Source organism: Tetrao urogallus, assembly GCF_951394365.1.
Source record: "Tetrao urogallus genome assembly, chromosome: 8".
NCBI classification, from domain to species: Eukaryota; Metazoa; Chordata; class Aves; order Galliformes; family Phasianidae; genus Tetrao; species Tetrao urogallus.
In genome coordinates this window covers 5,735,024-5,757,826 of record NC_136821.1, presented here as the reverse complement: position 1 = coordinate 5,757,826, position 22,803 = coordinate 5,735,024, and the positions used below count along the sequence as shown (strand labels likewise).

Here is a 22,803-nt window from a genome sequence, read left to right as displayed (position 1 = left end):
AAAGAAATTTGTCTCATTCTGTTTCCAGAAGTGCCTGTACTTGAAAATATTTTTGTCTTCAAAGAGCTGACTTAACTGAGGAATAAGCTTGCAGCAGGAAAATAGGAGGTGAATATTTCCTGTAGAAACCACCAGTATGGATCCAGCAGTAACGCTGCTTCCTATCTTTTACTTCTGAAATATTAAAATGCCCTAATAGGCGTTTGTTTTATTGTTTAATTTATTTTAGCAGTTTGTGCTGCTTGTCTCAGACATAGCATGTGCACATAGTAGAAGTCCTAATGTTTCTTCAGACTGACATGCCATGTAGATCAGGCATTTTCAACTTTGAATCTCGGAGATAATTCAGACCAAATCAGAGAAGTCATGCATTGGCATCATCGTTGAAGATGTTTGCAGACTGAGTGGAAATGGATTCCCTAACATGTCTGAAGTGCATCATCCTGCTTAAGCCTGTCTGAGGAAACGTGGGTCCATGCTGTGTGAGGACACAGATGTTCATGCTGGGATTTTGTTTTGTGCACATACAAATACAAAAAATACCCTAGCCAGCCAGCCCATTAGCCACCCAGTATGTGCTGCTGTGTGCCCTCCAGTGTAGCATTCCCTCTTGATACTGGCGAGTGCAAGACTCCAGGAAAGTGGAAAGCTGGCTGAACATTTGGTCCTTAAGTAGTATTTTGGGCTTCAGAAATAGCTTTTTGGATTCCTTGCTTTTCAGCTGCTGCCTTTTCTCCTTGGTGATACTGAAGGCTTTTTGTTCTGTCAGAAGTGGCCTGATGGAGTTACCAGGATATGCACTTATGAAAATTATTAACGTGGAAAAGTAATTCTGAATTCACAGTCACCTGCCTGTCCCTAATCACATCACAGGAACTCCTCCTCCTCTGCTATTCCTAAAATCCCCATGTTCTTCCTCTGTCCTCCCCAGGAAGTCTTTGATGCCATTCTGACCAAGTTGCTTCACCTTTCCTCAGTCTTTTAAATCTTTGCTGTCTCTGCACGAATTTAAATGTCTTGCTCTAGCAGTGAAATCTCCCTGCCTTCATTTCCCACTTGCTTTTGTTTCACATTGTTGTTGTCAGTAATATCAGCCTCATTCCTCTCCTCCTCGCTCATGATTCTCGATGGTACGTTTCAAGATGTCACTTCTCAGACAAAACATTACAGTTTCTGCTTTTCAACTCCTTCTTGTCTCCATGCTTTTTTCATTGCTGCTTCTTGTGTAAAAAATGTGATTACCTTCATTGATCTCTGAGAATCTTCAGGGTCTCTTTAAAGCCTATATTTTCTTTTTAAATTTTTCTGACAAGTTTTTGTTATGTGTGACGTAATTCCCCTCAAATGTGGTTGCTAGTATCTCTATTATATTGCTTCAAAATTACTATTGCATGCAAGCGTTACAGCACAATTCAAATTACTTGTTTTCTTTCCTCTACCTATGTTTACTATTGATGCTAATTTCTTTATGCTCCATAATCTCTGTCAAATATTTGCCTTGACCTTACACATCCATTACTTTTTGCATCTAAATAGCCTGAGCAAACTCAGTGAATTATGTGTATGCTTAAAATTAAGGGTATTTGTGCAGATTGGGCCATTAGATAATAACTCATTGCAGCATGAAGTGTCTGCTTCAACACTGGTATTTAAAAGTTCCATTGCTTGTGTTGCCATTAACAAATGTTGAGAATGAATTGTAGTCTTATGTCAGATGGTAGTAAACATTGCAGCAGGATAGTTTATTATCGAATTGCAAATATTGCTGGACAGGGCCTGCAGCACAGGATATTGCTCACTTGTAGCTGCTGCAATGCTGAGGAGTGTTGCATACACTTCATGATTTTGTGTTGCTGAATCTTTAGTGTCCTTGCTGAAGGTAATGAGGCTACAGAGACCTCGGGCAGGAGAGTCTATTACTTCTTTAACCTTTCTGAAGAGGGCAATTACACCGCTTTCCCATACAGTGCTGCGACCTCTGTCTTTCTGCTTTTGTAATTGAGAAAGAGAACGTCTCCGAATTGCTGCCTTCCAGTGTGGAGAGATGGCAAAGGTCAAAAGGATTGAAAGTGAGCAGCTAGGATCAGCAGTTTAGAGTTGGTTGTTAATATGCTGATTTACTGTCACTCGAGTCTAAAGAGATTTTTCACAATTGCTTGCCTTTTGCATGCTCTTCAAAATGCTGATTTTTTCCTCAGAAATCTAATTATATTTTAATAAATTACTTTTTATTTCTAGCTGGTTGCTGACTTACCCCTTACTCCCATGCAGCACCGCAGTTAAAAACAGAATCTGGGTGAATTCATTGCAGAGTTACACACCTTGCTAAATCTTTAAATTGTAAGAAAACAATGAGTTATTTTTCCCTTTTTCTTAATGCACTCCTAGTTACATGAAGTGCCAGCAACAAGAAAAAATATATTCAGCCTCAAAAATCTGAATTATTTAGTAATCTTCATGAAGTAATAACATAGGTTGTTGAAGTTAAATAATAATATCTGGATTAAATCATTTCATCTTCTGTAGCTCTATAGTGCAACGTGTGGACTTGCCTGAAGTCAGAGAGCCTGGCATGACTAAACTCTTGAGGCCAAATTTAATTCCTAACTCTGTCCCTGACTTCATTACTTTAATCAAGTCACGACCTTTCTTTGCCTTGGTTAACCTACAGTGTAGGATATAAATAGCCTATAATCTCGGAGATTTTCTGAGAATTAATTATTATTAATGAAATGAAAGGCTCCTTGATGTGCAGGCTATTTTTATTTATTATAATTACTTATTATTAATTCACTGAAACTTTAGAAAGTTCTATTGTAGGCTTCCTGTGACTCAGGTTTTTACATTAATACATTTGTCCCCTGCTATGGCTATTCAGTGCCATTACCCACCTTAATAAATTGTTATAGGCTAGCTTCAAAAAAAGTGTGAGGTGTTGAAGGAAAAGGGAATTTGGCATAAAATGGAATCTGGGGAAAATCAGTGTGTATCAGTCCTGGGCTGTGCTCTTTGCAAACCCCCTTTGATTCTTGACTGGCCGTAATAGCATCTAAGTTGGAGTTCAGGTACTCAGCCTCACCCCAGCACTGTGCCTGCTATTTCCAGTTGCCGTGGTCCAGTCTTACAGGTAAAGCTTTATACTGTGTGCAGAGTTAAAGCTGTGTAAGTGTGGAGGAGTTTTCCCTCTGTCCATGCTAGAGGCTGAGGGACACTGTCTTCACCTGATGCCTATATAGTAATTGCTTTTTGGGTTTGGTTGGTTTTCATATTGATGCATCCATTCAGTGGTGCTCTTATAGCAAGTGGTCATGCGCCATAAAAGCAGGTTGCATTCCGTATCCTGTCACAGGATTGCCAAGGAAGGGAAGGCATAGGTCTTGCTTTTTCTCCTAAACATCTGCATCTATTTGGAAGACATAGAAAATCTTATGTGGCCAGAGGGAGGGAGCCCAAGAGGAGGCACACTGTTTAGGGCGCACAGTCTGGAGGGTGAATGTATCTTGCTGCAAGAAGCCCTGAGCTTCATAAGCAGCATCTGCTGCTCAGACACTTGTTCTCTTTATCCAAGATACAGAGAGGATGACAGTTGTGGAAAAGGAAGCTTTCTTTTACTTGTTTTATTTTTTCACACTTCAAAGCAGTTTCAGTTCCATGGGGGACGTGTGCATTGCAGCTTGGGAATCCTGACCTCGACCAAACGTGCTTTATGGCTCAGAGCTGCAGTATTATATCTTTTCTTATTTGGTATTACAATGTATTATTAGTTAAACTGTTGCACCAATACTTACAATGACTGCCTCTTTGAGAATATTGAATTTATATCATCATTTAGGCAACAGACTGCTTGAATAAGAATGTGTCTTTATGATTTTGCAAAGCTCTTAGAACATGTTTGAGTGATGCATGACTAATGACCTAAAAATAAATCAGCTTTATGCTATTAAGCCAGAGGAGTGAATCTTGCACGGAGCACAAGCAGAGGTGAAATACAGTGTAATACAACACACAGAACAGTATAAAGTTTTCTGTCCCTTTACTCTCCAGCTGTTACGTGCCTGACAGAGAACGACGAAGCCGCTGACGTCTCTGAATGCATGAAATGGGCTGAACCTATGCCACCTCTTGTGCAAGACTGTCTCGTTCCCTGTAAAGATGACTGCACATTTACCCCTTGGTCTAAATTTACAGCGTGCTTGTTTGACTGTGAATCAACAAAATCTAGGAGGCGATCACTCACAGGTAAAGTCTTTTCTAATACTTATCTAATTATGATATTCTTGAGTGATATATCTTAGATGCTGGTGAACTGATGTTGGCGTTTCAGAAAATCCCAAAGAGAATAGGCAATTCCTCATTGATTTTTAATCTGATTCTGATTCTTGCCTTCTTTATGCACATGCTTTTTGGGATGGGAATATTGCAAAAAAACCTCAGTGGTGAGAACCTGTTTTTGCACATAAACCAAATAGTGACTACGCCTTGTGCAAGTTTATTTGACCAATTAATCATGAAACATGAAGAAAAAGAATATATTTTTTAGTTTTAGACTGTTTAAATCAGAATAAAACTTAAAACTGGGAGTTTTGTGCATAGCACTATCCAGTAGTTCAACAGTGCAAATTAATACCATGGGTGAAGAAAGAACAGTATCGTTCAAACAGTTTTGTTTGATCTTTTATATATATTCATTAAAAAAAAAAACACCAAAAACCTCTGGTTCAAACCATTTAATGGAACATTCTTGCTGTTGTGATATGCGATTATGTTATTTGAATGCTGACCAAACTGAAAAGCTTTGTAACTCTAGGATGTTAACAGTTGAGAGCAACTTGCTTTGTTAGGATTTGTCTCCCCCCTACATAGTAAATCAAGTCAAAATGAATTATACTGTTTCCAGCTTTACAGTAAATTTGCTGTTGTTACCCTGAACATTCATAACTTGTCACATTGCTGTTTTGTGTCTGAGAGCTGTGGTGCACATGGCTCCTTTTCTGGAGGTGAGCTCCACTACTGGAAGTGAAACTTCAAAGAATTCTACTGTGAAGTGGAAAAGTAACGTAGTCGTGAGAGTATCTGCTGCGATAATGCCTGGGAACAGAATGGCAGCAAAATGGGGTGGCTACCACTGTTTCTTTTTTCTGGAAGCACTTGTACCATGATTATTTTGTTATTCTGTTTGTTACTGCTGAAATGATCCAAGTTTTTAGTAAGTAGCAATCACAGTAGGTAGACATAATGGCATTTACGGTGAGTATGGCTCGCTGTAAAGATTTTGCTTCTACATAAAAATCATTATTATAAAATGCTCTGTTGTTTCTGTCAAAGAGCATATTCTAAAATCTTACCCATATTGATACCTGTATGCTTAAAATAGTAGCAATCCTCCATCTCTATCAGATTAATATCTGTGTGATCTTATGGAAAATATGATACCATAAGAAAATGTTGAATGTTTACTTGCAGGTGGCTTTAAATCTGAATTGTCATTATGAACATGCCTGCAAAATGCAAAGCAGCATGGCCCTACCTACATTCATTCTTTCTCATTCTGTTCTGCGTCAGACATAGATCTGGTCATGCAAGTGGACCTCAGCCCACTGCCTGACAGGGCACCCTCAGAAGCCAGCGGTGAAGGGCAGCAGGTGTCCTGGGTAGGACTGGGCAGCACAAAGCCACAGATTCTATCAAGGGAAAGGCCAAATCAGAAATCACTCTTAGGAAGCTGCAGTTCCAAAGAGATTTGTTGGATTAGGGCTCTCCTTTCTTTACATAAAACTTGATAATAACTGGTATTGGCTTCATCACATAGCCAGAGTTTGAAATCTCATCACTATGAGCTCGGTCCAAAGATCCAAAAGAAGGGCTGTTTGGGGAATACATCACAGCGTTGATGTGCTCCACTTGTATTTCACCTTTTTTGCAAGAGTGTATGAGTTGCATCTCCTTGCTCAACATATGTCTATGCTCAAATGAATGCTCAGAGTTAATTATAAGAGTTTATTAAGAATGTCATTCAGTGGGAATCTGCTAATTGTTTGCTAAGTATTTGCCTGCCTCCCCCTCAGTTTTCAGTATTATCCATTTTACTTTGTAAGTAATCATAGACTCTACACAGAAAATTAGTCATTAATTAAGAAACTTATTAAAAACATATCAAAATTCAAAGTCATTATAATGAAAATGCAGCTTTTAAGCCAGTCTTCAGTTAATAAATAGTCAAATATTCAGTATATTATAGATACATTACATTTTATGTAGAAATATATTCTCTTAGTGTCATTTAGTTTTTATGCATAGTACGTGCTACCTGGTAATATTGAATGTAATATTGAATGAATATAATATTTGTTGGTGTTCGGAAGCTCAGTTTATGAAAAGAAAATGCTACTTAATTGAAGGGTTTGTGTCCTTGAAAATGTTTTGGGATGGTATTTTTGATCAGCATTTTTGTAGCACTCTGTGAAGATCATAGAAATATCACTGCTGCTGATTCTAAAATGACTTCTTTGTGAAGAGAATGGATTGGATGCTACAATAGGGCTTTAATAGCACCTTCATTAGAAGATTCCTACAAAATGGATGGCAAGACAAGCTCTGTTGTGGCTGAGTGAGGTTATTAGCATCCTTACCTATATCTGATGTGCTTCATATAGTCCTGCCAAAAACTAGGAACCATGCATTCATGGCAGAGCCCAAATTCCTTTGCCAGTAGAGAGTTCCCAATCTATTTAAAGCCTTTTAAGACTCTCCTTGAAGCATGGGGAGTTGTACCTCTTACCTGAATTTATACGTTCATGAGTGTTAGGGAGGATAATAAGAATAATTCAAAGTTTCTCCAGAATCCTCTATGGTAGCTGGATTTGTAGATGCCCAGCTGCTGTGTGGGCACTCAGGGAGATGGGCACAGGTCCAGGCACACACAGCCACATGCATGCATGGTTCTGTTTGCATTCCCAGCTCTCCTTTAGGGCTTGCCTGCCGCTGTGCTGCCAGCTGAAAAAAAATAATGCTGGCATTTTTGTATTTCTTCGAGCTTATTTTCCTTTTGTGCTTGCAAACTTCGCCTTCCGGAGGACTCTGGATGTACACTTTTTAGAGAGCTGGGCTTGAAGGACATGAGTCTGAAGGGCTCTTCACTTTGCAGAGATACATGTTTGTACACAAACAGGTTTTGTCAAGGCCAACTCGTGCTCCTGTTGAAATGACTGCTGGACTAGCAAGGGTACTGTTGGGTATACAGCTTATTGTTTGTTTTTAGTATCGTACTTGTCTGCAATTGCAAAGAGAAAACATTTCTTTTCAGATCAAAGCTTTAAAAACTTTTTGTAGAAGTATTTTTAGAGTGTACAGGATCCCCAAGGGGTGTTTGAGGATGTGATACAGATGCAGTTGTTAGTGAAGATGAATCTCCCCTTCTGCTTGGATGCCAAATACAAAGACATTCCTGAGCTCAGACAGCGTAAAGATTACTCCACTTCACACTGCCTAACCCATGCCAAGAAAGGCATTGATTTTACCTTCCAGAGGCTGTGCACAGACCTTTTTTCTGCTTGAGCAATTGTAGGGATTCAGGGAGCATGGATTCTCTCCTTTGGATTATCTCCTTCCAGGGACCTCTTCTCATGTCTAGAAGTCCTCCAGGAGCAGGGTCTGCAGAGTGCACTTGCAAAGAGCTTCTCTGCAGGTTCATTTAAATGCTTCTGCTTTCCTAAAGTTGCTGAAGGAGAAAGATCTGTAAATAGCCTTCTTTTAAAGCCTGTTGAGGGAACAGAGCAAAAGAAAAGATTAAACCAATTGTAACCATTGAAATGCTTTCCAGCCCTGATAATTTACTGAGGATTATCTTTTCTGTTTTCTTCAAAGTGCAGTTTGTGTGCAGAGTGCATCTTTAACTAATTTGTAAAGTAGCATCAAAGAAGAAGTTGTGGCTAATGTGGAATCCTTTCTAGGTTGTCCTGGCAACCATTGATTGCAAGCAAATAGAGACAAAACAATCAATTTATTTGCATCAGATAATTAGAGAAAAGTGATATTATATTAAATTACAAAATGTTTTTTGAGCAGACTGTTAGTACAACAAGGCTTTGCATTTTGCTCCTCGCCCTATCCATCAAAACAGTATTTCTGAGTTCTCTTGTTGCCCCTGGAGATAAATACATGGTCCTTGCACTCCAAAGCACTGGCAGCAGCAAATAGATGCCTAGGAAATGTTCCTGGATATTAACATTCAGATTGTCTTGGTTCTAATGTGTTGAATTCCTGCAAGTATAAATAATATGACATGTCGTTATCAAAAGTAGCAGATGTTAAGCTAACTAACAGATTTCTCTGGTTGGAACAGGGAGAAGCAGAAAGCGAGACAAATGCCAGAACACAGAAGTTTATCCTCAGGTTGAAACAGAGCTGTGCCCCTGCGAGGTGTTTACCTCCCAACCCCATGGAAACTGGTCAGACTGCATTATCGGAGGAGGGAAGTTAGAGCTGCAGGCAGGAGTGCAATCCCACGGAGGCACCAAGGAGTGTGGAGAGGGCGTGCGGCTGCGAGCCATTGCCTGTTACGATAAGGCTGGCAGACTGGTGGAACCATCTCACTGTAGCAGCTCAGGTAAGGGGATTGAAAAAACCAAGTGCACAACATATGTAAATGATGACCTGACGCTGGGTGCGGCGATCCACTCAACAGTTATTGGAGCCTGTCACATGAATATAACTATGTGCCTGCTGGATTAGGACAGCTTTCCTGAGGTTGCTGTAATGCAGTTCTTCTAACTTCTTATCCTTCTTGGGACCAAGGTTTTCTGCCATCCAGGAGTCTGATGACATTTCTACATTTGAAGTGAAATAGAAGAGGGCTGGAGTTGACTACACTAGTGGAACGCTAGTGGAGTATAAATAGATTTCTACTGTTTGTATTAATTCCATAAAAGTCTAAACTAGATTAGAAATTAGAGGGAGAAGTTGCATTTCAATCAGGAGTTTCCTTCACGATATCTCCTACTTCAGTTTTTACTTGCTTGTAAACCTTTATTCCTTTTTGCTAAATCTGGTAATTCTTAGAGTTTTTTCAGTGTGGGATTTTCCTGATACTGTCTTATATAATTGCCGTGGGTCTGTGATGTCCTTGTTATGCTGCTCATTACTCATGACTTCAGCAGTCAGTGGTCTCGTCCTTGTGATTTTGAACCAGTCTTGAGCTCCATGTATTCCAGTTTCACTGCTTGCTGGGACTCTAGGCTGTGCTTCTGTCCTGGAAGCAGTTTGTCTGTATGTGTAATCTGTATCAAACACATGCCTTAGACGGAGAGCAGTTACAGAGCTGAAACAAGCAGGAGATGTCACTTCACCAGGGTATTTTCTACTCATTGCCATAATTTGCAGTTCATTGAAATCATTGCTCTGAATTGATTTACAGGCAAAAGCATTATCTTAGGAGCAGATTCTTTACCCATGCTGCTCCCAAAACACTAATGCTCCGTGACGTCCAGCCAAAAAGCTTAGGATGCCACACAGTGCAGTACAGTGAGTTGGAAGACTAGATTGAGCTCTGTAATGGGAGAAGGAAGAAACGAAGTCTCAGGAGATTAATAAGTACAAGAACAAGAATTGTTGTTCCTGAGTACAAGGGAATGGAGAGGCTGCTCTGTGGAGGGTCTTCAGGATAAGGATCAGCGGTCTGAGTTGCATGTGATAAAAGGAAAATAAAAACACATCCTGATGAAGTGATTCAGTTCTGGAGTGAATTTCTCTCGCAGCTGTTTATGGCTGTTCCAGCTGGCTGCACGGATTCATAAAGCAGCTTTCCGTGGTTTGTGTTTCAACAATGTGCTGTTGTACCAATTGATTATGCCTCTGTGGCCCATGAAGGAGGAATGCTATACCTTACCCCCACGATGTTACCTTTTCTTCTGCCAAAAGGGAGCTGCTGAGCTTTCAAAGGTAGATTTGACTGTAGTGTCTTGCTCTCTTGAAAACCTCAAGGCTTTTATCATGATTAAAAGAGAAGCTTGTCTATGCGTGGGGCTTCTCCGAATAACCTTGATGCCTGTCAGTGATATTTATGTGGTATTTTTAATGGTCAGGCTTTTCTTAGGGAGTAATAGCTTAAGGGGATCATTGTTGGCTTTCTTGTCTTTAGCTTTTTATCCGAGCAGGAATGATTGCAACATGGGCCCTGGCACAGGATCCATGTCAGAGGCTACAAGGGTGGTCAGTACTGGACAGCAAAGTCCTCCTGTACACACTGTGGTCTTCATAAAGAATGCTCTTAAGACCCCAAGGTTTGGAACTGGAAAATAGGTGTGAAATGTTTCCACCTCGTGAATGCCCCGTAATAGTTCCCTTAAGGGTGAATTATTCACCTCCATCCAGTCCCCTGTGTAATATTCAGGATGTGTAAACTGGCTTCCCAAAAACAGAGAATTTCACGTTATGAAGGCAATCACAATGGTTTCACCATAATAAAAAGCACTCCAATGTCACCATGGTAGGGGAAAAGTCCAGTAAGATGCCAAGCCTTTGGGAACTCTGACCAGACCGCAGCAGTGATCTCTCAAAACCTTTCCTTAGTTGGATCCTATACCCATTCCCACTTGCTACTCAGTGCTGGACACCTTCCATTCTCTGCAAGGCAATGCTGCGTCCCTCTCTGGAGGTCGTGGATGTTTCTGACTTCAGTCTCCAGTTTCCATCAGTTGAAACCTGCCTTCCAACCAGAGCAGTTAAGTGGAGATAAGACCAATATTTATGGTCTCAAGAGCTGGGAGCTTTCAAAATGCGCTTCTGTACATATTGTTGAATTAGCGATAGAAACAAATCATTATCCAATTAATAATTAGCAGGATGTTATTCAACCATAATAGAGAAGGGCAAATTACAGAAGTACACAGATTGCTAAGCCCTGTGAAATTATTCATGACAGGTTTTTCTGAGCAGCTTAGACTGTCTTGTTCACAATTAGAATCAGGTAACCTTGTGACATTTTCTGGGTGACTACATTTATATCTAATTAAGCCATGGCCTTATTTTTTGAGTGCCAGTCATTGTGATATCTAAGCGTTGTTCTTTCTTCATCAGATTTAGAGATAAGCAGTGTTCCTCTTCTCTTTCTTTGAGCTCTTCTGACTTCTCTTTGTTTCTTCCTCCTGTCCTTTTGCCAGGACAATTCTTTCTTTTTCTCCTTTGAGCAAAAGTGAGAATTTGTAAAAGCTACTTTTTTTTTGCTAGGTCTCTTTGAAGAATTTTTACAAAATGTAGAAAGACTCATCTAAGGTTACAAACTTTGCCTTAGAAGCAGATTTAAGTTTGTCCCAGACTTGATAATACCACGAGAACAAGGTATAGGAAAAAAAAAGTGGTCAGTTTGTTGCTCTTTTAGAGAGCAAACTTTGGCCTTTTGCCTTCTTGCAGCAGTGATTTTCACCTTCCGTGATTGAAACCTGGCTGTTAAAATTCCATAGGATTTAGTTCACCTACATCAGTGTGACTTACCATGTGAATGTATCATAAATATGTGAACGTAACAATGGCTTTGAGCCTAATGTAGAGATTAATCACTCCTCAGAGAGGTTCAGGGTCTGAGGCCCTTAAAAATACAAATCTCAGACAAATTTCTTTCTGCACCAAAGCTTTTCTGGGATGTACAGGAAAAAAAAAAAACAACATAGCACAGCTTTTTTTCACAAGACTGGCTTTTGTGTTTAGTGTGCTGCTTTATTTTAGTAGTGTCGTTATTTTCCTTGATGGCCCACTCAGTAAGCCCACAGATTGACTGTCTTGCAGTTTCTAAACCGGACAGAATCTTTCCTGCTGGAGTTGGTTCATTCTCCTTTTCCTTTCTTTAATTTGGAAAGCCAATTAGAAAATTAAGGATAGAGGTAAATATCTCCAACTGTGTTACCAAAATATAATTGATAATTTGCCTCAATTAGTCCTTCCCATCAGAAAAATAAATTATCTTGTTTTCAGCTTACCACTCCACAGAGTCGCTGGTTGCTGGTTGGCATTCGGAGCATCCTCTTGGATGTGAATTTGTCCTGCTAATTGCAGCTCATCTGCTTCTTTCAATCTGTCCTAATGCTGGTTGTGCATTTCTACCTCCTTTGTTTCAGATTATTTCATGCGACTCCTTGGCCTCTCTTTTTTTTGTGCTGTGCCAATGGGTTTTTGTTGGTGGTGTTTCTTTTTCGTGGTTTTTTTTTGGTTTTGTTTTGTTGTTGTTTTTTTTTTTTGGTTTTTAAATCTTGGAGGAGGAACGTAGGGTGCCTCATCTGTTCCAAATCAAAGGCTGGAGATCTCTGTGCTGCTGCACAGGGGTTTCTCTTTTGATCTGATGGGGAATTTATGGAAAGCTGGAATTTATGAAATGCGCTTATGCTATTCAAATTTTGCTTTGCTGACAACAACAGGAGCCTGGAAGAAAGATACAACAGACAAACAGATCCTCGCTTTAAATCATTGAGCAGTGGGCTTCAACACACAGTCTCCACAAAAAGCTTTAATTATCTCTAAATTTTTGAATAATAGTCTTCCTCACTCTCAGTAGTAAAATGTCCTCCTTGCTCTCACTAGTCAGATGTTTTCTTAGGTTTAGCTGCCTCTGGAGAAACAAAAAAGGACTGCAGTTTGCTGAGACTGTTCCTGGGCGTTTCTACTCATGGGGAGGTGTCCCTTGGTTGCTTCCCAGCAGGTCCATGGGATACTGCTGCTGGGAATGCTGCTGACAAGGTCACCCCCTGAGAATGTCAGTTCTGTTCCTGTGGGGACCTAGGATGGGTGATTCCTCATTTGCAAAACATTTTTTTGCTTTGTTTGTTTCTCTTGTAAAACATTGCTCCTGGAGCAAGCATTTGCACAAAGAGAAGTTGAAAACTTTCATTTGTTGCTGCTGGAGGAGTGCTCCCTGCTTGAGGCACAGCAGACAGCAGTCGCCAGCTCTGGCCAGCTGTGCCCCTGATGCTGAGAGATTTAGGACAATATTCAAAGGTCACGGATCAGGAATTTTAACTCCAGTTGCTGAAAACCAGGTAGCGTTGAGTCTCGTGAAGTCTGATTTTCTAAAAGGTCAGTCCACAGTAGAGCTGTGCCTTTACCCAGGGCACTCCTCTGGGGTTTGCACTCTCTTACTTCCAAATGCTGGCCATCAGCTTGATGGACACAGTGTGACTAGCAGGGATCCATCGCAGGGACTCTGAAATGCTGCATGAGTGAGCCCTGTTCCAACTGACCCTCTGTCTTTCATTTTCTTGCTTACATGAAATCTTCAGTTCTTTAGGGTACTGTAATTTCAGATTTAGCAAAATGATTTTGTTTCTGGATGAAAAGCTAAAAGCATCTGAATTAAATGAGTTATTTTAGGAGAAAATGAGACCCTTTTAATCGCTGGCCTTCAGTAATCTGTCTGCAAAGCGATATTTGTTTAGCTCAGAAAACTATAAGCAGAGCCTGACAGGTAAAAGAAATGTGACCTAAGTCTATCGTGGACTGATAGCACACTTATCTTTTCTGTGAGATAACAATATGGAAAGCCAAGGTTGGGAAAGCTTACTTTGAGTAAAGGCCCATTTGTTTTTGAAAGTACACCTATTCTGGCACTTGGTGCATTCAAAATTTTTTTTTCATTGCGGTGAATTTTATCTTGAAGAATGAAAATGTTGCAGAAATTCCTGATTTTGTTTTGAAATGCTTCAGAAATAGAATTTTTTGTGACCAGATATTTCACCTACTTTTGAAAAGAAGCATTTAATTGTATTTTTAGCCTGAATAGCATATTGAAATCGCATTTTTTAATCACAAACCATTAATGCCTGAATCCACTGCTTTCAGCACTAGGAGATTTCTGCACTGCCATAAACAGCATCCAACAAACATCTACAAATGAGCCCTTGTGTTTGACTCCCTCATTCTTTTACAAGCAAAATTGGCAGTCCTGCCTACCTGTTCTTTTCCAGTTCTGGGCTGTAAGCTTGGCAGCCTTGGGGTGCCTCCTCCATAAAGTATGGGAGCAGTAGGTAGTCTTGATACCATCAGCTGCTGATGATATGTGGGCTCAGTGCTCAGACTGTGCTACACCACCTTTGCTTGGCATTTGGCCTTGGTGAAATATTGCCATGCTCTTTTTGAGGATAGCTCTTGTGCCTCTCCTCTCTCTGCAGCTTTTCTATTGTAAATAAATGACTGTATTACTTAGCAGGACAAACCTTTTTGAAGACTGCTGGAGGAAGAAGTTTCAGCTTCAAGTTCACCTTGTTTTCTGCCCATTCTGTCCCCTGACATGGGAATGAAAGCTGGGTTTATATCACAAGTGGAAGGATAGCATTGCCCACTGCGGACAGCCTTGTCCTATCCTGCCTTCAGTCTCCACTTCAGGACGTAAAGCTGTTATCACCTTTGAGAGTCTGCTGTCTCAAAGGAAAATAGCTTCTCAATTTAGTCCCACAATCCCATCTGGGTACTCCTATGGACCTTCCTCCAACATTTCTACACATTTCCTCATGTGTGAAGTGACACTCTTAATTACAGCTGTGCCTGCCTATGGAGCTGTAGGTGTAGCAGCAGAGCTGTAAAGGGCCTGCCCTCTATTTCTAGTCTGTGTGCAGGATTTTTAGTCATTGTTCTCATTGCAGTGCTCAAAGAACAGTACTTCTCCCCCTATCTCTTCCTTCCCTTTTGTTTTGTTTTTTTTTCCTTTCCAAAATCTACTCACCGTAAGAAAATTTGGCCATAGTTCCTACTTCCTGGATGTTAAAAGAATTATCAAATGAAATAGGATCAGAAGACAACTGCTCAAACGTAGCTGTTCTTTATGGTTTTCTGGCAACAGAATCAAAGGCAAAAAAAAACCATCAAAATCTGTTATTTCTGAATGGGGCAAATTGTCTATCAAAGAAGTTTATTTCCAGCAAGACTTCCCCTGAGGCACTAGTACATAGGAATGCACATTCTTCCAGATCTTTGTCTTACAGAAAGCAAGCACACATCTTAAAAGAAAATATTTAGAGAATGAGCTCTTTGAGAAACATCTTCTGCAGATGCTGCCGATGTTTGGTTGTAGTGATATGCGCTATTCTTTTTTCCCATCTTCTGTTCTTGTTGCTGCATTCCATGAAACAACCCCTTTGAAGAGGTGGCAAATACCAGGCTACAGGAGGAAATTTTATTTATTTATTTGTTTATTTAACTAGCTACAGATCTGGGTTTCTGCATTGAAATACTAAGTTTGGTTGGGAGCAGTTCAGACACAGAGTTGCCTGCTCTCAGGGTACTAGCAGGCTGTGTGCTGGGGCTGTTAGTTAGGTTCAGATGGGATATAACCCTTGAGGGTATGGGCATGCTCATGAGCAATTGATGTGGAGCAGCTGATGTACTGTAAGCCTTGTCTTCCTGGTCCACCTCTGCCCGGCCTTGCTTGTGATCCTGCCTTTTGTTTCTATTATTAGGTTGGGCCACTTTTTCTAGTTTTGACAGCTTGATTAAAGCTCTTCCGTGGGAATTGAGAACACTTTCTGGTGTAGAAATAGTAACTCAGTGCGGAAACAGTCTATCAGAGGCTTTGGGCACTTTTGATAGCAAGTTAAGGTACTGGGCAGCCTGCTACTTCTGCAGTAGTCTGTAATAAGTGTGTCTTTTGGAAATGTGGTCTGTCTCTTCATCCTTAGTAACACATTTATCACAAGTACGGTCTGTTATAAACCAAAGCTCTAGTAAAATGTTATTATAGAAGAATTAAGAGTTTTCACTCCCTGCGTATCTATTTATTATCTTACACTGGAAGCATGAAGAAATGCTGTTTTCACTGAAGTCATTTCATGAATGGTGAAACTCTCTTAGTGAGCTTACTCTAGTGTTAAAAACTCTACTTTTCCTGCTCAAAGAGGGCTTCATGATCCCTTTGAAAGATGTGCAACTGAGCTGGGAAGTGACATACACATTAACAGAATTGTTCATGTGTCTTACAAGGTTTATTTTCCCAGTGTTCTTTAACCTGGTTACCTTTATGTATTCTGATTTATAAAGCTTCCAGTAAGTGTTAAAAGGTTTAATGCCTGATGATATTCAGAGGCAACTTCATATGTTTGTGACTGTATGGAACAAGTCCTACAAAACTAAGAATTCCACTTACTGCATATAGGTCAGTAACTGAATGAGTTGGTACACTGCTTGCAGTAAGAGTAGCACTAAATGGGGATATGGTGGTGAATGATGACTAACTGAGTGGTTGTCCTTCCTTAGTCTATGCCTGGATCTGAGATACACTTTGAAATCTATTCTCCAGAGTTGTTAAGTGAGGGTGGTGTATGAAATGGTGAAGAGCTTGGTCTGCAAAGCTCCTGATACCCTCAGTATGGACACGTTCCCTCTGTGAGATCTTGGACTTTCTTTGTATTTAGTAACAGATGAGTGCCTATTAACAACTGTAGCACTTCTCAAGATTGCATTGCTTTCTGCTGCAGTCTGAATTTATTGGCCAGGAAATGCTCCAGCAGGGGAGATTGAAGTTCACGACTAGAGCACTCTGAGCCACACTGCAAAATTGAAACAAAAATCTATAAGCAATTCAGTACATCAGTACTCTGTGCTGGGGCCTGCTTACATCATGAAAGTGTCCTATTCCCATCTCAACATTTTCCATCATCTAAGTCAGTTGTGCTGTTCTCCCTGTGCTTAAGCTGTAAAAAACAAGCAGGACTCCTCCTTTTCTTAAAACCCTGCTCTTAGCAGATGTTTCTTTTAGTACATCTTTATTTAAGGTCTGATGTCTTTGTGTCCATTGCCCTGTGTCAAGGTGACATCTGGTAGCAGGAATTGCAGCCAGTGCCTCCATCAGGAACTCCACCAGGAGAGCCTGGGCTGGACCTTGCAGCAGTTCTGTGCCTTTCAGAAAAGCGCTTACAGATTTCCCCAAGGCTGATAATGCTTAATGACATTTTTAAAACATTGCAAGTATGATTAAAGCATGTAGTTAGGTTTCTCAGTTAGCATCAATGAGACAAGAAGGAATTAAGGTGGTGTATTGATTTAAATGTATTGATTGGAGAGGTCACTGTGTCACTTGTTACTGTGGGGAAGGAGGCTGCAGAGGTCGGTGTTGGCTCAAGGAGCTCCTCAGTGCCTTTCAGGGGTGGGATGACCTGGTCTGGAGCAGAGTAATGGTAATACTTGGTAATACTTCTCAAGTTTGTGAATTAAAGTACAAGAAATGTGCATTTAAAAAAAAAAAAATCAGCTTTTGCTCATGTGGTCATGAGCCTCCTTGATAATACTTATTGCAAATTATTCTGACTGGTCTGTGTTCTCTTCTGCAGTCATCTGGTGGCTTGTGCTGTCCAAAATAGTGGCAGTATTAGAGTGCTCAATTCTTGCTAATTATCAGGATATGAGAAATGCGTCAGCATTTGCCATTCTGTAAAATGTAGTGTTGTCTGAGCTAAGTTGCCTAACTGAAGCTTGCCCATGTCTTGGGTTCCTAACTTGGCAGCTGAAATTAGGTGGCATATTGTGTTGACAATGCCTGACGTCGTGTGTCTGGAACCTGGCAGAAAAATGCTCTCCGTGGAGGGTCCCGAACTCAGAAATTGAGTTTCTTAGTGTGCTCCAGCACAGCCTGAAACCATTGACCTTTGGGCCATGTATGATTTACTGATGGGGGCAGATAGATTTGGTGCCATTTGGCAGCAGCTTTCTCCCAGGGCTGGACCCTTGGCTCTGGAAGATGCTTCCCACTCGGTCCAAATAGCCCAAGTCTATATTGCTCTTCAGTGCACTCTACAAAGTGCATTTATTTTTGCAGCTATTGTGGAATTGGGCCTTTGAGAGAAGTCAGACGTATGAGAAAGGGGGGAATTTGTCGTTCTTTGGACAATTTAATTTCGTCTTCATGATGTATTGCAGATGTGTGCACTGCCTTCAAAAACAGCCTTGTTATATTATCTAGTTCTCATAATAATAATAAAAAGTAAATGTTGTCTCAGGTTTGTTTTGCCATATCTGCTTTTGCTATGAATTGAATAGCCTGTAAAGCTATGTATGCTAAACAGTCAATAATAAAATATAATAGGATGTGTTTCTTTCCTAATATACCAAGGCTAAAGACACTGGGGAGGGAAAAAGCAGTTTTGCTTGGACAGAGCAGATGATTTTCCCAGTTGCAGGGTGATGAGCAAAGTATATAGGAAAACAGTTGAGCTTTTACCCTTAATACCCTTGATGCCAGTGCATGGGTTTTTTTTATTTGTAAAGACTTTCTTAAGACATTGGGGCTTCCAAGCAGACAGTCTGCCTTTGCTGCGGGGGAGCAGGGATCTTTGCCATGACTGGCTTTGAGATCTGGAGCCCAGGTTTGTGCAGTGAGTTTCTGCCTGTATGCATCTGAAGTCCCCTGTGAGGTGAGTGTCCACAGCGAGGTCCTATTTATTTGCACTCAGAAGGCAGCAGATGAATCTCTCTTCTCTGGAAGGGTTCTCAGTTTGTTTTGCAATCTGTTACAAGGCTTGTGCTAATTACTGGAAATTTTCTTATGTAGTTAACAGACTAAATATAGCAACTATTACAGTTGATAGTTAAGACAAGGTGTAAGCTTGCAGTTTCTTTAAGGAAATGCAAAATCAAAGGAAATTAGGAATCATAATGCAAAGTCAGCATCAACCCGACTGTCTTGTCAGGATTTATAGAGGCTGTGAAATTGAACAATAAAACCAACCTTTGGATGAATTTCAATAACAATAACGATGACTTAAACTTACCAGCATGTTTTACAAGTCCTCTCTGGTCTATTTAGAATCTATAATAAGTCTGCTACGAGATAAAGGGAGCGTGTGCCTTATTGTTGAGAAGAGCAAGCAGGAATAAATTAACTAAGGTGATCCATTATTCAAGCTTTGCAAAACACTCGATGTAAAAGTTATTTTTGCTGGTTTTTTATTGTGCATTTAATGAACGCATTCATTAGATTATCTCTTAAATTTCCCCGGCTAGCAAACTAGTAATGCATACAATCTCTCAAATCCTTGGATGTTAGGGGAAAAAAAAAGATTAAACATTTATTCTGTGGCAATATTACATCTTGTTCAGATGCAACTGAAGTTGATAAAAACTTTAAGACTCCCAGATTTGTTAATAACATTTGCCCTTGAGGCAGGATTTAAGCACTTGGAGGGGCTTGTTTAGGACAAGGAGCTCCTAGCTCCTGACGTGCTGGCAGTCCCTGCTCACATCTGCTGGGATTTGCTGGAGCAGCCCCAGCCTGATATGCCCAGCTGGCAGAGCCATTCTCTTAACTGCAGTCTGTTCTCAAAGCTGTTTTCACCTGACTTAAAGCACAAGGTTGCTTTGTAGGAGATCCCAGAGCACCAGCACAGCAGAATGTGGCTCACTGGGTGCTATGGTCCACCAGGTCTCACTAATGAAGTCCTTAGCTATTAGACTTTCAGTGCTGCATGGATTTACTGGTGTTACTCTACATACTTCACAGCCAGTTACCAAATGAAGGTAAATATTAATAGGAAAATGAATCAACTCTTTTTCCCTTCTACCTTTGGTGTGTAATTAGAAACATTTCTTCAGTGTCACTGTCCATTTTGCTTCTCCCTTGTGTGCTGAAAGGTGATCTCTTTTAGCCTGGAGGCTCCAAGGGAAATCACTTGTGTTATTACCAATGGCAGTAGCAGTGATGCACAGAATTGTCCCTTTCTTGGTAATGACCTTGAATTTTATGAAGTACCTCAAGGTTTACTAACAAGGGTAGTACTGCTAGAAGTTTGTTAATTGAAATGATGAAATATGCTAGAGAGGATACAAATGAGTTTAAAGCCAATTCAATTAGAAGTGCATCTGTTTCCAAAGCTGCTGGAGGAATGCTGTTTATTTTCAAAACACTTTTCAGTCAGCCTCTTGGAGTCCTTTTGGCACATTTGTTTAATGCTGTGCACAGACCTTACACCCTCAGCAAATTTATCATTTGGAAGTACAACAGTCAGGTGGATGTCAGTGTCTCCCATTAGCTTGTAAATCTCCTAATTGCCTGCTTCCCCCCGCCAGCGTCTGATTGTGAATGTGGACAGAGACACAGAAGGGTGCTGCAGCCCCTTGTTGGCTGTGCCAAGTGTGACCTGTGTTATTCATGTAGGGAATGAAATTGTACTACTGCAAAAACTCACCGCTCAGTTCTGCAGTGCAATCACTTTGTGTCTCCTACCACCTCCACCTGAACCGTGTGACATCTCCAGACCATCATTCATCCACCTCCTCAGCTCTTCTGGGTTGCACAGCAAAAAAGAATGAGACAAGAATAACAGTTTTTACACCAAGCGTTTGAGCCTTGGCGTCCAACACCCACCAAACCATCATCTTTGCTTTATTCGTCTGCCTTCTCTTGCTTCATCTCTTTTGGGTTGCGCAGAAAAAAAGTGAGACAAGAATAATAGCTGTTGTTCCATCTTGTGCCTTCCCAATACATCCTGTGTATTCTGTGGGCACTTTGTTTATTATGGATGGGATGAGACTCCATTTGTGGCTTGTAGAGCAACATTGTTCTTAATGAATAAATAATAGTAAAATGAGTTTGGCAGCCTAGGTAAATGCATTTGTTCATCCTATTACGTTGGCAGTGTCTCAGTAGTAAAACAATAGCACTTAAACATGAAAAAGGCTTATTTGATCGTCCAGTACAATTTTTTCTGCCAATTCGGGACAATTCCCAGTAGTGTGTTTCCAACTGCTTACGTAAATATCCCATGCCTTGGTGTTTGCGTCTCAATCTCACCTGCGCCTGCAGCCCCAGCTTGGTGACACACAGCAACCTGGTGTTGGTTCAGACTCTGCAGAGGTTCTCAACTGCTGTTTCTAAAGTAACGGGGCTTCAGTTCAATGGTGTTTGAGATTTTGAGGAATAAAAAAGATTAAAGGAAGCTTCAAGAGAAGAGAGAACATAAGAAACAGGCCGGGCAGGGCCTGGGAAAGGACAGTGTCTTTTCCTGCAGAAGGTCTTTATTGTTGATTTATCCTATTGTTTATTTATCCTAATCGGGGGGGGAAACTCAACAAGTGTTAGTACAGGTACTGCAGAAGAGGAGAACAGGGAATGAAGTGGATGAGTGAGGTGTTTAAGGATGACATTGACAAAACATGGTTGATCTTGAGCTTGGGTTGAGTTAATCTCCCTAAGCTGAGTGACAGTAACTCAGAAACACATTTATGTTCTTCCCTTTTCATATTCCTTTACTGTCAGAAATATTTTTTTATTTTGATCTGTAATTGTGTTTTATTGTTCCTTCCACTGGTAATAGCCTGCATGTGGAATTTGCTATTAACAGCTGGTATTAATGGTGTATCTCATTTGTTACGCGCCATGCCAATACTAAAAGCTTGCTGGGAATGCCATGTCAAGGTTTACTTTCTGTTTCCAAACCAAACTCTTCTCAGCTCCTGACACTGCCAGGCCATTGCAATGCTCTACAGAGAAAACCAAATATCCCATTCTCATGGGCACTGGAAGGGCTGGGAATGAGCTGAGTACAGCAGTACTTACTAGTTTCTCGTAACGGTATCAATAATCGATGACATATCTGTGCAGAGGGCACTCATCACACAGATGTTTTCACAAAAAATTTTGTTGTTGAATGAAACCTTTGATGATGGGAATCTCAGCACAGGATAAACTTCAAGCAGTTAATGGAAGATATAACGACAGTTTGTGAGAAGGTGTTGAAAAAAGGTTATATTCTGTTTTTTTTTTTTTAACCATTATTTAATATGGAACATCTGTTTCCTGTGGACATTAAGTTAATTTACTGCTCTATTAGCTTGCTAGTTTTTATTCATACTTAATTTAATTTATATATGTGGATGAGGAAACTCGAAATGCAGTAGGTTGGTCTCTTAGCATTAGGAAGTCTTTAGAAAACCTTCGTTTTGCTGAGGGATCCCCACTACAATGAAGTGGAACAGATTTCATTTGTTTTGTTTATGAAACTTTTTCTTTCTCTGTCTTACTTTCCTATTTTTTATTTTATTTCTTTTTATTGTAGAAGTAAGTCTTGAACTATCAGAAGGCTTATCCCATTTTGCCTTTGCTGATAAGCTGATAACCCCTCTGCCTAACTCTCCTTGTAAGCAAGGCACTTTCTTTGTTTCTGTTAAGAGTTAATTACCCAGGCTGTCACACAGCCCAAGGAGAAGTGATATTTCATGTGATGGTGGTACAGAACTCTTTGAAGAACTGCCTAAGAAATGCTGCTCATAAATCTATCATGAGGAAATTTCTTTTAGTTATCATAATGTGTTATGAACAGCTTTGAGTGACAACCTAAGCAGGTTGAGTAGAATATTAGTGAGAAAGCAGGGGATAGCTTGGATATTTTGGATAGAAAGTGAGTCTTTCTATCCAGTCTATCCAGTTGTGGAAATATTTTATGTGTGTGTGCATGGGTGTAATCTGAGCTAGATGAGAACACAAAGCATGCAAAGTCATCACTGTCATGGATTGGGTAGGAAATAATCAAGATATGTAATGCCAGTGACTCTGAAACTGTAGCTGAAAAGGGAATGCAGCACACAGAGATAAGCAGGAGCAAAGTGAAACATTGCATGCTGCACGAGGACAACTGGGCAGCTTTAGGAAGGAGTTACAGCAGGAACTGCTGGTGGAAATGATTGCAGCTGTCAGACTGCTGGGGTGGCCGTTCTGAAAGAGAGGGAGGAGAGTGCCACACGAAGCCAAAGAAAAAGCAGAACATCATAGAGCTGAAGGAGGGGACTGCTGTTGTTCCAGGAATTTTTAAGGCACTGTTTCCTAAAACAGTGTCAGTATTT

At 40.5% G+C, this 22,803-nt stretch overlaps 1 protein-coding gene across 1 annotated transcript in view; it reads left to right on the top strand.

Moving 5' to 3' along the window:
- Positions 1–22,803, top strand: part of THSD7B (thrombospondin type 1 domain containing 7B) — a gene marked incomplete at its 3' end in the record, with an annotated part of 241,747 nt that overhangs the window by 145,062 nt on the left and 73,882 nt on the right. The window contains exons 12-13 of the mRNA XM_079539376.1: positions 4,045–4,239; positions 8,342–8,605. Coding sequence (XP_079395502.1) covers positions 4,045–4,239; positions 8,342–8,605 — 459 coding nt within the window. The remainder of the gene's footprint in view (positions 1–4,044; positions 4,240–8,341; positions 8,606–22,803) is intronic.